Source organism: Erythranthe guttata, chromosome 14 (genome assembly GCF_056151865.1).
Source record: "Erythranthe guttata isolate IM_541 chromosome 14, IM_541, whole genome shotgun sequence".
In the NCBI taxonomy this organism is placed as follows: Eukaryota; Viridiplantae; Streptophyta; class Magnoliopsida; order Lamiales; family Phrymaceae; genus Erythranthe; species Erythranthe guttata.
The window spans coordinates 15373571-15388909 of NC_142546.1; the positions used below are offsets into that span (position 1 = coordinate 15373571).

The following is a 15339-nucleotide window of genomic DNA, read 5'->3' on the forward strand; positions in this document are numbered from 1 at the left end:
TATTGCTAAAACTTTATTGGGAATTAATTTGGAAGTTTGCAAAATATTTATTATCAAAGAAAAATATATTTTTCTAGAAATAATTTAGTTCTGCAAAAATAGTAAAAGTTTTGAAAAACCTAATTCACCTCCCTCTTAGGCATATTTATTCTCTCAATTGGCATCAGAGCCTCGTGCTCTTAATTTTTTGTTGTTGGGCTTAACAACCCAAGAGCTAACGATCCTATGGCTTCTTTCAGTAATATTTTTGCAGAGGGACAATCTCATACTAGGCCACCACTTTTTGATGGAACTTCATATTCTACTTGGAAGAACCGCATGCAAGAATTCCTAATTTCAATCCATTGCGACCTATGGACAATTATTCTAGAAGGACCATTCATTCCTATGAAGGACATCAAAGGCGAAAAAGTGACCAAGGAATGGAAGGAACTCACATCCGCGGACAAATATTTAGTGTCCATGAACTCAAAGGCTAAGAATATTCTTTCTTGTGCTCTTACTATTAATGAATATAATCGTGTTTGTTCATGTTCTACAGCTAAAGATATGTGGGAGATGTTGCAAGTCACCCATGAAGGAACATCCCAAGTAAAGGAACAAAGGATCAATATTCTAGTACATCAATATGAGATGTTCAACATGGAGCAAGAAGAATCCATAAGTCAAATGTATGGTCGTTTCATGGAGATCATAAACCCGTTGACGGCACTTGGCAAGATCTACTCTCAAAGTGAACAAGTCAAAAAGATCTTGAGATCCTTGCCTCGAGAATGGACTCCAAAGGTGACCGCAATCCAAGAAGCAAAGGACTTGAACAATATGAGCATTGCAGAACTTATCGGTTCCCTCACATCCCATGAGCTCACCATCCTTGCAAAAGATGAGGTAAAATTAAATAAAGAAAAATCCGTTGCTTTTAAATCTAACACTATGCAGGACGACGATAATGATTTGGAAGACTTAGATGAGGACGAGAAGAATGAGGAAATCGCGAGGATCACAAGAAGGATAAATCAACTACTAAATTATAATCGGAACTCCTCCCAAAATTCTCCCCGGAACCTTCGAAAATCCTCAAAATTTGAGAGTGAGATAAAGTGTTATCAATGCCAAAATTCCGGTCATATAAAGCCCAACTGCCCGTTACTCAACAAATGTGAACGGTTCCAACGGATGTCAAAACACAAAGGATTAAGCACAACTTGGGATGATCAAGAATTCGAAGGGGATATGACCGATGAGGAAATCGCAAATGTTTGTCTCATGACAAACGAAGAGGTATGTAGTTCTTACTTTAATAAGATAAATGATTTTGATGAATGTCATGATGACCTTGAATGTGATGATTTTAATTGTGAAGACGATTGGCATGAAATGATAAATGAGTGTAAAAGAGATTTGGAAAAATTAGCTTCTAAGAATGATATCTTGAAAAGAAAAATTATTGTTGTCAATAATGAAAAAGAAAAAATAGAAGCTAAATTAGATTCGTATATTGAAAAGCTAGCTATTTGCGAAAAAGAAAAATCTTCTTTATCCATAAAGAATTTTGTGCTAGAAAACGAGGTTATTGATTTGAATAAATGGCTTGAAAAATTCACTAAGGGCAAAGAAAATCTCGATAAATTACTTGGCTTGCAAAATGTGTCATTAGATAAAGTGGGAATTGGTTTTCACTCGCATTATAAGGAATTGAGCAAGTTATCGAATGCATCATCTTTATCATATAATACTTGCAATTATTGTGCTAAAATTGGCCATAAATCATTTTCTTGTCCATATAAAAAGGGAACTACTAGTAAATTTATTTGGGTACCAAAATGCAAAAATTAATTTGAATTATATTGGTAGAAAACGGTAAGTGCTTTAATTGCTAATAATATTATTTGAAATTTTTCGATGTATTGCATGTTGTAAATTAGTGATATGTAAATCTTCCATGGTTTATGAGTAAAAATGATATGATAATATTTTGTGATAATAATATACTTATGACTCTAATCCTTTAAGTGCCAAGAATTCCTTGAGCAAATAAAATTTTCAGGCATATAGGATAATTTGGATGCTCTTAAAATTCGAAAGTTGAAACTCAAAAGTCACTGGAAGTTCAACTGGAAGTTCAGCTGGAATTAGAAAGCGAAGTGACAAAAACTGCTGGAAATTCATCTGGAATTTTGGATAACAACGTTAAGCTAATATCCTTGTTGGTAATTATGCTTCCGCTAAAGAAAAATCTGCTGCAACTCTGAGAAACGATCTGGAACATGTACTGGAAGTTCGTCTGGAATTTGAAAGTCTGAAATTAAAAGCAAGGGACCAAAAGAATGATGATCAATTTGAGCATTTCAAAGAAGATTATAGAAAATCCTCCCTTGATTGATGACAAAGGGGGAGAAAGAATTAATGATGCTTTATTCATCTTTATTAATCTCATTGCAAAAGTAAGGGGGAGCTTATGTTACAAATCGACCGACGTTGAGGGGGAGCTTGCGCTCAAGGTTTGACATACCTCATATATTGAGGGGGAGCTTACACTTAAGGTTTGGTATAACTAATTTTATGCTATTCACTTCAATTTGATTTTATTTTATAAAGCATCAATTGTTTGTCATCATCAAGGGGGAGATTGTTAGCCGAAAGGTTACTTTCGAATGTGATGATTTACAAACAATTGATTTGATCTAATAGTCTTTCTTTGAGTCGTGTTTTTATTAGACAAATTAATCAAGGCGAAATTAATCAAGACCGGAGTGACAGAATCTGTAACACCCCGCATTTTCGGTAAAATAATTTTTACCACCTTTATGTGCATATTTGTGAAATTAGAATTTATAATAATTCTTGCATGATTAGTATTTACGTGAATTAGGTAATTATGTGAAATATATAAATTATGTGAATTATGTGATTATGTGAAATTATGTGATTATGTAAATTATGTGCTTAGGAAATATTTCGAAATATTATTTCGAAATAAATTATTTTCATGAATTAGGATTGAAGAGAGAAGATGTAAATGAAGAATAGGATTGAAATTACTAGTTTTGACTTTGTGTATTATTTTTGATATGTTACTACAATTTTAACGAAAATTAAATATAGTGTTGGTTGAATTTGTTTATGTTCAATTTATATTAATATATATATATTTTAAATACATCAATACCATATATATGGTATTGGTGTATTTAAAAAATATTTTTTTTATTCGTTTGACAGAGTTTTGTAACGGATTTAGTAAAGGATACATCTCTTTCTAATAAGAATATTTGTTTCAACTAGCGACGGATTAATGGATTTAGCGACGCAATATATTGCGTTTGTGGATCGGATTTAGCGACGTCATTATCTGTCATTATTGACGGATTATTCCGTTTCTAAATGTAGCAACGGATATTATATAGTCGTAGCAAATTTTAGCGAAGCGCCTTTTAGCGATTTATTTAGCAACGGACCATTTTCGTTGCTAAATACTCAATAGCGACAGATTTTGGCCAATTCGCGACAGATTGTTCCGTTGCTAAATGGCAATTTTCTAGTAGTGATACTTGTTAAATTAACGCATGCCAAATCATTAAATCCGATATTTGTTGAAGATATGAGGAGTAGTAAACCTTAATAGTCAATATTCTACAATATTAATCATAATTATTTTCGTTATAGATATAACCATATATTTTGTAACAATAATACGAATTTCAATACTTAAATTTTTTAGTTGTTTATTAGGTCTTGTTGATGTATATTAATATATATGTATATTATTATTATAAATGATGTTTTCCGAGAATATTAACAGCGTGTCGTATACGACAATTCATATTGGAGATATAAAAAATAATTGATAAAACACAGTTGGAACAATCTATATATAAAATTAAGTAACAATGCGTAGTTAAATTTGAATTTTGAGATTGTATTGTTAAAAACGACAAGAGATGATCTGATTATAAAATTTAAACGTAAAAAAAATATAAACAGATGTATCAAGAAATTAATAAAATATATATTGTTACACGCAAATCAAAATCTATATCTAGGATACTCCATAAAGACATAAAGACGTAGAAAATAAAAACATTAGAATAACTACCAAACATAAATGCAAACTGTAATAATATATTCTATGTTCTTAACTTTTATTATATTTCTTATGGCGTCGAACGATAACGAATATTTGTTGCCAATAATAAGATCGTTCAATGTACAAAACGAATTCCAACCAATTGTGAGGTATATCCTGCGTGAATTATTTTTTGTTCCACACAAACTAATTTTATTCAACGAACCCCCTTCGTATTCAACATCGAGCCATTGTCCATCCCTTCAGCATCATCAATATTGAGATTCTCTTAAATTGCAAATGGTTTGTACATACACATATTAAATAACCAATCACATGAATCAGACCTCCACGTGGATCCATTGGTCCAACACTGATTTGCAGGAATACATCGTTCATGTATAAAAGCCTCATCGCATAAACCACAACAAAAGAAAGATTTGAAATCTTCCATTTCAGTCACCCCACATACAATAATACGCGTTGCAAAGAACACATAGTTTGGATTGAGCGCAAACAACTTTTTTGATCGCCATAAAATAAGAACGACTTTGTATAATAAACTGCATAAAAAAATTAAAAAAAATGTATTAAAATTAACAACTCAAAAGAAAGAACAACAAATAATACTCATATGTATATATAAAAATAATTATGAATATAAAACCATGCATATATAATTATAAAAATCTATAAGAAAGGATAAAAACAAATGTAATATGAAACTGTATAATACGAATATTGTGCACTTTGTACTGGAGTGGTGGTAGATAAAAATGAAATCAATCTGCAGGGGTTTAAATAGTATTGAGCATGAACTTTATTTTATGGAAAAAATGGAAATCCAAAAGATTTATATATTAGTAAATGAAATCAAATCAAACAAATAAAGGAGACAACCCAAAAAAATAAGACAATAACTTCTACAAAAAAATCTTGCAATATAAAAAAAATTAAATATAAAGATGATTAATTTTGCAATTCAGTTAAATACGGTATTGAAAATCTTTCAATTCAGTTAATAGAAATTAATTATATATACCGTATTTAAAAATCAATAAATTCAGTTAATTTTTTTACATAAATAATACTTTCAAAAATAACCGGATAAATAAATAACACTATAATATAAATTAATCTAAAATCATTCAAGAACGCCTCATTCACCACTATAGTGTCTTTGCCCATAGAAAATAAATAATAATAATATCCATTTGTATTAATGCATGATTTTTTAAGTTTAAGGAATCCCTATAATTATATTATAGTTGAAGATGCTTTTAGGAATTTCGTCCTTTTCAGAATCAAAATAAAAAAACAATACAATTTATTCCTAAAGTTTATAAAATTTGTAGACATGTACTCGATGTTATTGTCAAGTATTTAATAGAAATAAATATCACCTCTTCAAAAATAGGAAAACATAGAAGGAATTAAAATATGAATATAGTTTCAAAAATACGTAAGGTTCTATTAGGTTCTATTGTTTAAATTATGACATCTACTCGATGTTAGTTAATATATATTAGAAAAAAAAAAGAATATCTCATCTAAAAAATATATAAATAATTAAATAAATATATTGTTAAGTTATTTATAGACATGTAAAGCACATTATTTCATATGTTTCCATAAGTTAATGGATTCGGATTTTAGTCATATAATATACAAATTATATAAAACAAAAAGTATAAACAAATTTTAAGAAATTTATTGTTCATTATTAAAGATATCGAATTTTTTTAATTTTCACACGGCATATTGAACCGGTTTATAAAAAATAATAAATGTGATAATTAAATAGAGCAACTCCAATGGCCTGGGAGATATCAAAATGGACGATCAAACACTTAATTGATACTTATTATAATACTTTAATACTTCAAACAAATTCACGCGCTCCAACCCATATGTATCAAATAAATTACTATCCCTTTTAGTTGTAATATGTTGAGATGTTTTTTTTTCACGTTGAAACTTCATGAGCTATTTTTAATGAAAAATTGATACCCTTTTTTTTTTTTTTTTTTGCTCGCAGTTTTGCACCTCAATAAGATGGGAGTATAAAAAAACCACTCCTTTGCGTTTTGGAAAATGGTAATTTTACCATTTGATACTCCATAATTAATTCCCCATTGAGTTGCTAATATCCCAACAAATTAGGCGTAGACAATCACAAAAAAACTGCAACACCACAAAGTTAGATGCAAAGACCGACAAATAAGAGCCATGGTATATTTTCTTCTCAAGTTATATAAAATATGCGCAAAATAAATAATTCAAAAATTATGCATAAAATACATATCATCGATATTAATTAAATTAATTAGTACTTATTTTATGAAATTTTTATGAATAATTTTATGAAATTTAAAATAAATTAAAAAAACATCTCTAAAATTTTTATGTTTTTTAAAATTCTATAAAAGCATAAAATAAATTTTGATAGATTCAAACTTATATAATAAACTATTTTTTCGTACAAATGAAATGATCATGCAGAAAATATTGACATATTCTCTATAAGAAGAAAAACATAAAAATGATTCATGATTTGTATAGGTTATATTTAATGATGGAACCTTCAAACATTTCAAAATAGAATAATTAGAGTGTAAAATGTATAGTTTTCCTAATAAAACTTTAAACATTTCAAAAAATATAATTAGAGTATAAAATGATTCCTTTTTGTTTTTTTGCCATTTATATCCACTTTCCTTATGTGGGTGTTACGACACAGCTAGAAGAAGAAGAAGAAGAAGAAGAAGAAGAAGAAGAAGAAGAAGAAGAAGAAGAAGAAGAAGAAGAAGAAGAAGAAGAAGAAGAAGAAGAAGAAGAAGAAGAAGAAGAAGAAGAAGAAGAAGAAGAAGAAGAAGAAGAAGAAGAAGAAGAAGAAGAAGAAGAAGAAGAAGAAGAAGAAGAAGAAGAAGAAGAAGAAGAAGAAGAAGAAGAAGAAGAAGAAGAAGAAGAAGAAGAAGAAGAAGAAGAAGAAGAAGAAGAAGAAGAAGAAGAAGAAGAAGAAGAAGAAGAAGAAGAAGAAGAAGAAGAAGAAGAAGAAGAAGAAGAAGAAGAAGAAGAAGAAGAAGAAGAAGAAGAAGAAGAAGAAGAAGAAGAAGAAGAAGAAGAAGAAGAAGAAGAAGAAGAAGAAGAAGAAGAAGAAGAAGAAGAAGAAGAAGAAGAAGAAGAAGAAGAAGAAGAAGAAGAAGAAGAAGAAGAAGAAGAAGAAGAAGAAGAAGAAGAAGAAGAAGAAGAAGAAGAAGAAGAAGAAGAAGAAGAAGAAGAAGAAGAAGAAGAAGAAGAAGAAGAAGAAGAAGAACACTACAACAATATTCCCTATCAATAGCGTTTGAAAAACGCTATCGTATGATTCCATAGCGTTTTTCAAAACACTATGTCTGGCCGAGCTATAATAGGTCATGACCCTACAATAGCGTTTATAAAATGCTATTATAGTGAATCATACAATAGCGTTTTCTTAGTGTTATTGTAAGCTCTATGATAACTTGTGGAAAGTGCTATTATAAGACGGTAATAGCATTTAAACTCTATCGTACGCTTTTCTGGTTTACAGTAGCATCTAACAAAATGCTATTATTAGTAATAACAACGTTTATTTAATGGTATTGCCTTTTCTTTTTTATAGCGTTTCTAGGAAGCAGTAACATGACAACATCATGTTATTGTATCCTTTAACAACTTATCTTGAGCATCAATAAATAATAAAATATTTATACAAAATAGCCATATAAGAAATAAATAACTTTCATTAATATATTTGAACCAAATCCCTGAAACAATAACAAGACTAGTCATCTCTTCGTAGTCATACTAATAAAATACAAAAGTACATCAGTACGAGAAGGTCTAAAAAAAATCATGACTTCTACTTTCCTTACTGATCTTGACCTGTTAAAAAACAAGGAAAAAATAACACAAGTTATTGAAAAGGGAACAACTACATGAATAAAAAATACAATAAATATACAAGTTTCATTCCTTAACTATATATAAAGCCAAACCACTTGTCTGCTAGCCGTGCTTCTACTACAATGCCGATGACATCTTCAATGAATTATATCTCAGATATAGGCTTCCAAAGCCATGCAGTTGGGACTTCTACAATGTTCGTAGCCAAACTCAACTCTACCATTTATCATAAAATTATTTGACATATGCTTTTTAAGTTTTTATTATCTTTATTTTGTAATACTATCAACCTGAAAAGGAACAATGTAATGCTATATGACTCAAAATCTTAGTTCAATTAGCATTTAAAGAAAATACAGAGGCTTTAAATTGTCCCTTGTTGAAACAATGTGCCATAAACAAAAGAAACATTATAACCTTCAAAAGCAATCTTTCTAGATTACAATTTTCGCAAGTCCAAAGAAGCCTGGAAAAGAAGCCCAATCCATAGTAACATTTTTCTTAAGTTAAAAGCCTATCAAACACAAAGTTAGCTCAATGTTAACAACTGATAAAACAAAAAGATTAATTTTAAGGTGTAAAAGGATATTAATAAAAATATTATGATTCAAGAACATAATGTAATTCCACAAGAAACTGCTAAGGGTGCTAGGAGACATTGGTAGCAGAGTTAATAAGGCTTTAGCCTTTAACATTATCAAATTTAACCATTGTCTTCTAACTTGATTGATACATAACCTCTTAAAACTTGTATATCTTATAAACAATATCATTCTGCTCTGGATTCAAAGAAATACTGATAACTAATAACAACTGACAACAAAGTATATATATACCTTTGAGGGTCCAACGTAATGATAAAACCAAAATTTGGTTACAAGATATGCGAAAGTAAATTGAGTAAATAAATCTTACACAAGTCCATATTTGCTTGCAGATTGTTGCGCAAAGCCTCCTATTTCTTTGGCTGCTCCTTTATTTCCTCAACATCAATGCTGGAAACAGAGCCCTTTATATACATATAAAAGCAACACCTGAGACTCATAAAAGAGCATAACCAACAGAACAAATGAAAAGTGGAAATCAAGTTGTTCGTTATATTAATAAAATTTCAAATTAACTAAAGGTAACCAAATAAAATAAAATAAATTATGTATAGATTAACGAGTGATTCAATAGTGTCCCTTCCACCCCCAATCCCACAATAAAAAGAGAAAGTAAAATGAATATTTCACTAAGAATATAATTCTACTATCGATCATTGAGAAAAATAAACTACAAAGAAATGGGATTAAAGTAAATATAAAACCTATAATAAATAGACAACAATAATAATATGACATAAAATGAAATGGGAGATTGGAGGTTTACAAATTGATGGGAGTCTCTTGACGAAATAAGGGCAAAGTATAGCGGGTTACCTCATCAGTCTGCTCGATAACGACTTCTATCTCGATAATCTTCATCCCGATGCCAAATCTTCCCAATTCCCAATTTTATCAAAAAAACCCTAGAAAACGAGATCTTTACCCCAAAGAAAAAACACATAACGAGAGAAATATAGAGAAAAAATGTAACATATACGACTGCAAAATGTAGAGAATTGAAAAAATGGCTCACCGACGGTATATAGAGATAGCATTCTGGCTTGGGGTGAAGGACTCGGCAGATGGGGTGAGGGTTTATATGATTCATAATTTATTTAACAATAATTATTGTATTTTGAAGGCTATTAATATGAAAATCACGGCGCCCTATATTTTGTTTATGTTATAGCGTTTCTTATTCTATATTTATAAATTATCAAACATCGAGAAAATAATTATAGCACTTATTCTTAAAGCGCTATAGCAATATGCTATGAAAGCCTCGTTTTCTTGTAGTGGAAGAAGAAGAAGAAGAAGAAGAAGAAGAAGAAGAAGAAGAAGAAGAAGAAGAAGAAGAAGAAGAAGAAGAAGAAGAAGAAGAAGAAGAAGAAGAAGAAGAAGAAGAAGAAGAAGAAGAAGAAGAAGAAGAAGAAGAAGAAGAAGAAGAAGAAGAAGAAGAAGAAGAAGAAGAAGAAGAAGAAGAAGAAGAAGAAGAAGAAGAAGAAGAAGAAGAAGAAGAAGAAGAAGAAGAAGAAGAAGAAGAAGAAGAAGAAGAAGAAGAAGAAGAAGAAGAAGAAGAAGAAGAAGAAGAAGAAGAAGAAGAAGAAGAAGAAGAAGAAGAAGAAGAAGAAGAAGAAGAAGAAGAAGAAGAAGAAGAAGAAGAAGAAGAAGAAGAAGAAGAAGAAGAAGAAGAAGAAGAAGAAGAAGAAGAAGAAGAAGAAGAAGAAGAAGAAGAAGAAGAAGAAGAAGAAGAAGAAGAAGAAGAAGAAGAAGAAGAAGAAGAAGAAGAAGAAGAAGAAGAAGAAGAAGAAGAAGAAGAAGAAGAAGAAGAAGAAGAAGAAGAAGAAGAAGAAGAAGAAGAAGAAGAAGAAGAAGAAGAAGAAGAAGAAGAAGAAGAAGAAGAAGAAGAAGAAGAAGAAGAAGAAGAAGAAGAAGAAGAAGAAGAAGAAGAAGAAGAAGAAGAAGAAGAAGAAGAAGAAGAAGAAGAAGAAGAAGAAGAAGAAGAAGAAGAAGAAGAAGAAGAAGAAGAAGAAGAAGAAGAAGAAGAAGAAGAAGAAGAAGAAGAAGAAGAAGAAGAAGAAGAAGAAGAAGAAGAAGAAGAAGAAGAAGAAGAAGAAGAAGAAGAAGAAGAAGAAGAAGAAGAAGAAGAAGAAGAAGAAGAAGAAGAAGAAGAAGAAGAAGAAGAAGAAGAAGAAGAATAATAATAATAATAATAATAATAATAATAATAATAATAATAATAATAATAATAATAATAATAATAATAATAATAATAATAATAATAATAATAATAATAATAATAATAATAATAATAATAATAATAATAATAATAATAATAATAATAATAATAATAATAATAATAATAATAATAATAATAATAATAATAATAATAATAATAATAATAATAATAATAATAATAATAATAATAATAATAATAATAATAATAATAATAATAATAATAATAATAATAATAATAATAATAATAATAATAATAATAATAATAATAATAATAATAATAATAATAATAATAATAATAATAATAATAATAATAATAATAATAATAATAATAATAATAATAGTATGTCATAAAAATAATTGACTGATTTCATAATCAATTCATTTTGAAGAAATTTATAAATACATTATGAAATATAATCTCATCAATGGTTTAGTTCTTCTACCTTTATGGTTTGTTGGTTCAATTAGCAACAAAGATATAATTAGCAAATATAACAAAAGTAATACATATGCAAATTGAAAGTCGTAATAGCAAAATGAAACAAAATAAGGAAAGACATAAATAATCATCATGCTTTAATCATCATGCTTTGTAGAAGGATAATGAAGTTATGTATATATATATTAGCATTTGCCACAAACTGTAATGAGAAAAAATATCACAATGATTCCTATGTTAAGTTTTGTGCAAAATCTATTTAAAAAAGCATAAATAATTAGCAATTTTAAGTATGTAAAACAAATAATGAGCGCATATCAATTCTCTCCAGTTTAATTGAGAGTTAAGAGTAGGGCTGGAAAATAATTACCGCCTACCAAATACCACGGTATACCTACCAAACAATACCGAAAAATTGCTGAAGCTTCGGTAACCACTACATTTGGTACGGTATTGGTACCGTACCACTATCATACGGTACGGTAGCGGTACCATGGTAATACCGTACCGTACCGCAAATTTGAAATTTACAATTTAATTAATATATATTTATTTTATATTGGTTAGTAATTAACTAAAATTAAAATTACTACATAAAATAAATAGATCAAAACTTAAAAATTGAATTACAGTTCTTAAAAATTTATGAGACAACATTGAAGTTTAGTGCAACAAAAAAAACGTACATCCCATTTGGTTTTCACTGAAATAGTACGGCTGCAAATTGAGATTGAAAAAAAAATCATGACTCTAGTAATCTTATTTTGCAAGGTGTGGCTAAATCAGTGAAGTTGAAGTTTGACAAATATTCAAGAAGCTTTAAAAAATTGAATATGATCATATAAATAACCAATGTTCTTTTTTAAAGTGTTGTGTTTTTATAAAGATCGTCTTCAAAGTGACAAATTAAAATTAACGGTAGAGTTACCATGTACCGATATACCGTACCGAAAGTAACGGTATACCGAATAACGGTATAACGCACTTGTTGGTACAGTAACGGTATCGAATTTTTCAATACCATATAATTCGGTAGGTACACGGTATTGATCAAAATATTTGGCAACCGTACCGAAACCACCCCTAGTTAAGAGTTAACATAGCAACACTCGACATATTTTATGATAAATAACTGATAACTTATGCTTTTACCTTCGCGGAATCACATCTCCCATCTTTTCCAGGAGTTATCCGTTGTTGCCCTTCTAAAATATAAGATAAAATAGGATAATTTTTTTATTAGAGAATGCAAATTATATTAGCATTAATTAGGAATGAGCACAACATAAAATTAAATTGATACAACATAAAAACAAATAGGAAACAATATACAAAGTGAATGCAAAAATCACAAAATATATAAATTATTAGCCAGATAATGACAATAATGACAATAATGAAGGACGAGCAAAAAAAAATAAAAAAATAAAAATAAAAATAAAAAAGAAGATAAAACTAAACAAAAAACATTGACGTGAATATAGAGAAGAAAAAAAAAAGCCAACAAAATTCGAAGTATGAATAAAATGATGAATGGAGTGAATGAATTTATTATATATAGATGGGTAGAATGTGGTTTAAAAAGTGAAAATCATATAAATTAGGAAAATTCTTAACAACAATTATGGAATATAATTTAAGAAAATTAGATATAACACAATTGAATAATATACTTATGGAAAAATATTGAATCATTTATGTTGACCGATTTCTGAAAAATACCTTAATAAAATAAGTATATACGAAAAGTACGAAAAAAACATAATTATGTATGTAGATTGATATGTATAGATTGTTTACTATAGATGGGCATAATTAGAATAAATGGTACTTTATCCATAAAGGTAAAATATATAGATGATTGCTTAATATGAGCATTAATGATTTATTACCTTTATAATTTCCTATGATTGACTATGATTGAGTATCACAATATATATATATATATATATATATATATATATATATATATATATATATATATATATATATATATATATATATATATATATATATATATATATATATATATATATATATATATATATATATTATGTAGTTTCTATACATACAAAATATTAATTTTATTTTATTATATATACTTATATTAAATTCAGAAAATATATTTCATTCCATTAATTGAAATATTATTATTCCATTTATATGATAATGGAATAATAAGATAAATTAATTTAAAATTTTAAAACAATACATTAATAGAATAGTGCACAATAGGATGATGTAGATTCATATATATATATGAAAAAACATAAAATTTTATTATATTTCATTTGATTAATTAACCTAGTACTAATTGGATTAATATAACACATAATAATGCATTAATAATATACTTTAATATATATTTATAAAACAATATGAATATAAATTCTTAAAAGATTTTGTATATTATTATAAAAGAGATACTAAATTCGATAATATATATGTATAAAATAAAATAAAAAATCGATTATTCATACTAAATATCGAAAAATATATTTCAGAAAATAAAAACTATAAAAAAATAATATTTTTCAATTTTATAGGATATTAAATGCATGAAATATTATATATATATATATATATATATATATATATATATATATATATATATATATATATATATATATATATATATATATATATATATATATATATATATATATATATATATGGGGTAATTATTAAATAAGTGTATAAATGTTAAATACGAAATAACTTAAATACATGGGGTTGTCTAGGGTTCGAGAGGTTTTGTACTTCTCGGACCATAACGATTGAATCTGGGCCGTACAAATAGTAAATTTTTGATCTCATCCATTGATTTTTTGTACGACCTAGTACGACACCAGTGATTTAAAAATTAAAGTACGAATCCAGTAAAAACACATCGTACTCTATCGTACACACATCGTACTTTGTATAAATGACTTAATTAACCTTATAAACTCAAATCAATAAATTAAAATATTTATTAATCAACAAATTAAAATATTAATTAAAAATGTTTTAATAGTCATAATGAATTAACAAAATCTCATAGTATCTCAAGACCTCACACTCAAAATCTGTCATAACCTCACGAATGTTCTTCACCAAACAAAAATCTCAGAATCTCTAGTTTTCTCGTTCTGCTTCATTGTCTCGCCTAGGGGTGTAAACGAGCCGAGCCGACTCGTGAGCTCGAAAAGCCGGCTCGTAAAAAGCTCGAACTCGGACTCGATATTTTCGAGCTCGAGCTCGAGCTTTCTGACGAGTCGAGCCCGAGCCGATTTTCAGTTGTTCATGAGCTCGTGAGCCGGCTCGCGAGCCGGATTTATTATTATTTTTTTATTTTTATTTTTATTTTTTATATGTTTTTTTTATTTACATAATGTATAATAATGTAAAATATTATAGAAATAAATACAAATATTAAAAATATATATAATTATAATTTAGTTTTTATTTTTTATTTTTTTAAATAATTTTTAATAATAAAATAATAATTAAAAAAATATTTAAAAAAAAAAAAAAAAAGACAATGGGCTCGAGCTCGAGCTCGACAAAATTGACACGAGCTCGAGCTCGAGCCAAAAAAAGAGGAGCTCGACGAGCTCGAGCTCGAGCTCTAGCGAGCCAAAAGAGGCGAGCTCGGCTCGTTTACACCCCTAGTCTCGCCGGGGAGAGGGGTTGGGGCTAAACCGCTAATTTAATTTGGGAATGTGAGTATTCCGGACAGAGATGCCTGCCCCAAAAATTGCTATATTCCGTTGATGTTTAGTACTTTTTTTTTTAAATAAGAATTAATGATTAGTACTTTGATTGATGGAATATTTGTTCATGTTTTTTTTTTTTTTTCAGTATTATTAGTGATCGATTTTTTCGTTCTTTCATTTTTTTTAGTTGTTTATTGATCGTCGCTAGAATTGAGAATTTCAACAGTTATTTTGTTGTTCATTTTTTTACTTTTATGTTTCTTATTGCTAGAATTGAGAATTTTGCTAGATGTTCGATACATATTTGTCTCCTTAGACAACTCGCAAACTGTTGTATCTTTCCAATCTTGGGTAATATGACACTGTGACACGGGACAAGCTGTG

General features: G+C 28.1%; 1 protein-coding gene and 1 long non-coding RNA gene across 2 annotated transcripts; one reads left to right on the plus strand and one right to left on the minus strand.

Annotated features, from left to right (window-relative positions):
- Positions 1-225: 225 nt before the first annotated feature.
- LOC105964724 (uncharacterized) lies at positions 226-1381 on the plus strand. The gene is made up of 2 exons (XM_012989229.1): positions 226-1281; positions 1364-1381. The coding sequence occupies exons 1-2, from the start codon at positions 226-228 to the stop codon at positions 1379-1381; spliced, it is 1074 nt and encodes a 357-aa protein (XP_012844683.1).
- Positions 1382-7856: 6475 nt separating this feature from the next.
- Positions 7857-9504, minus strand: LOC148765284 (uncharacterized). The gene is made up of 3 exons (XR_016029781.1): positions 9415-9504; positions 8909-9027; positions 7857-8507 (listed from the first exon to the last, which is right to left on the minus strand). It is a non-coding gene; the product is annotated as an uncharacterized LOC148765284 (long non-coding RNA).
- Positions 9505-15339: the final 5835 nt, after the last annotated feature.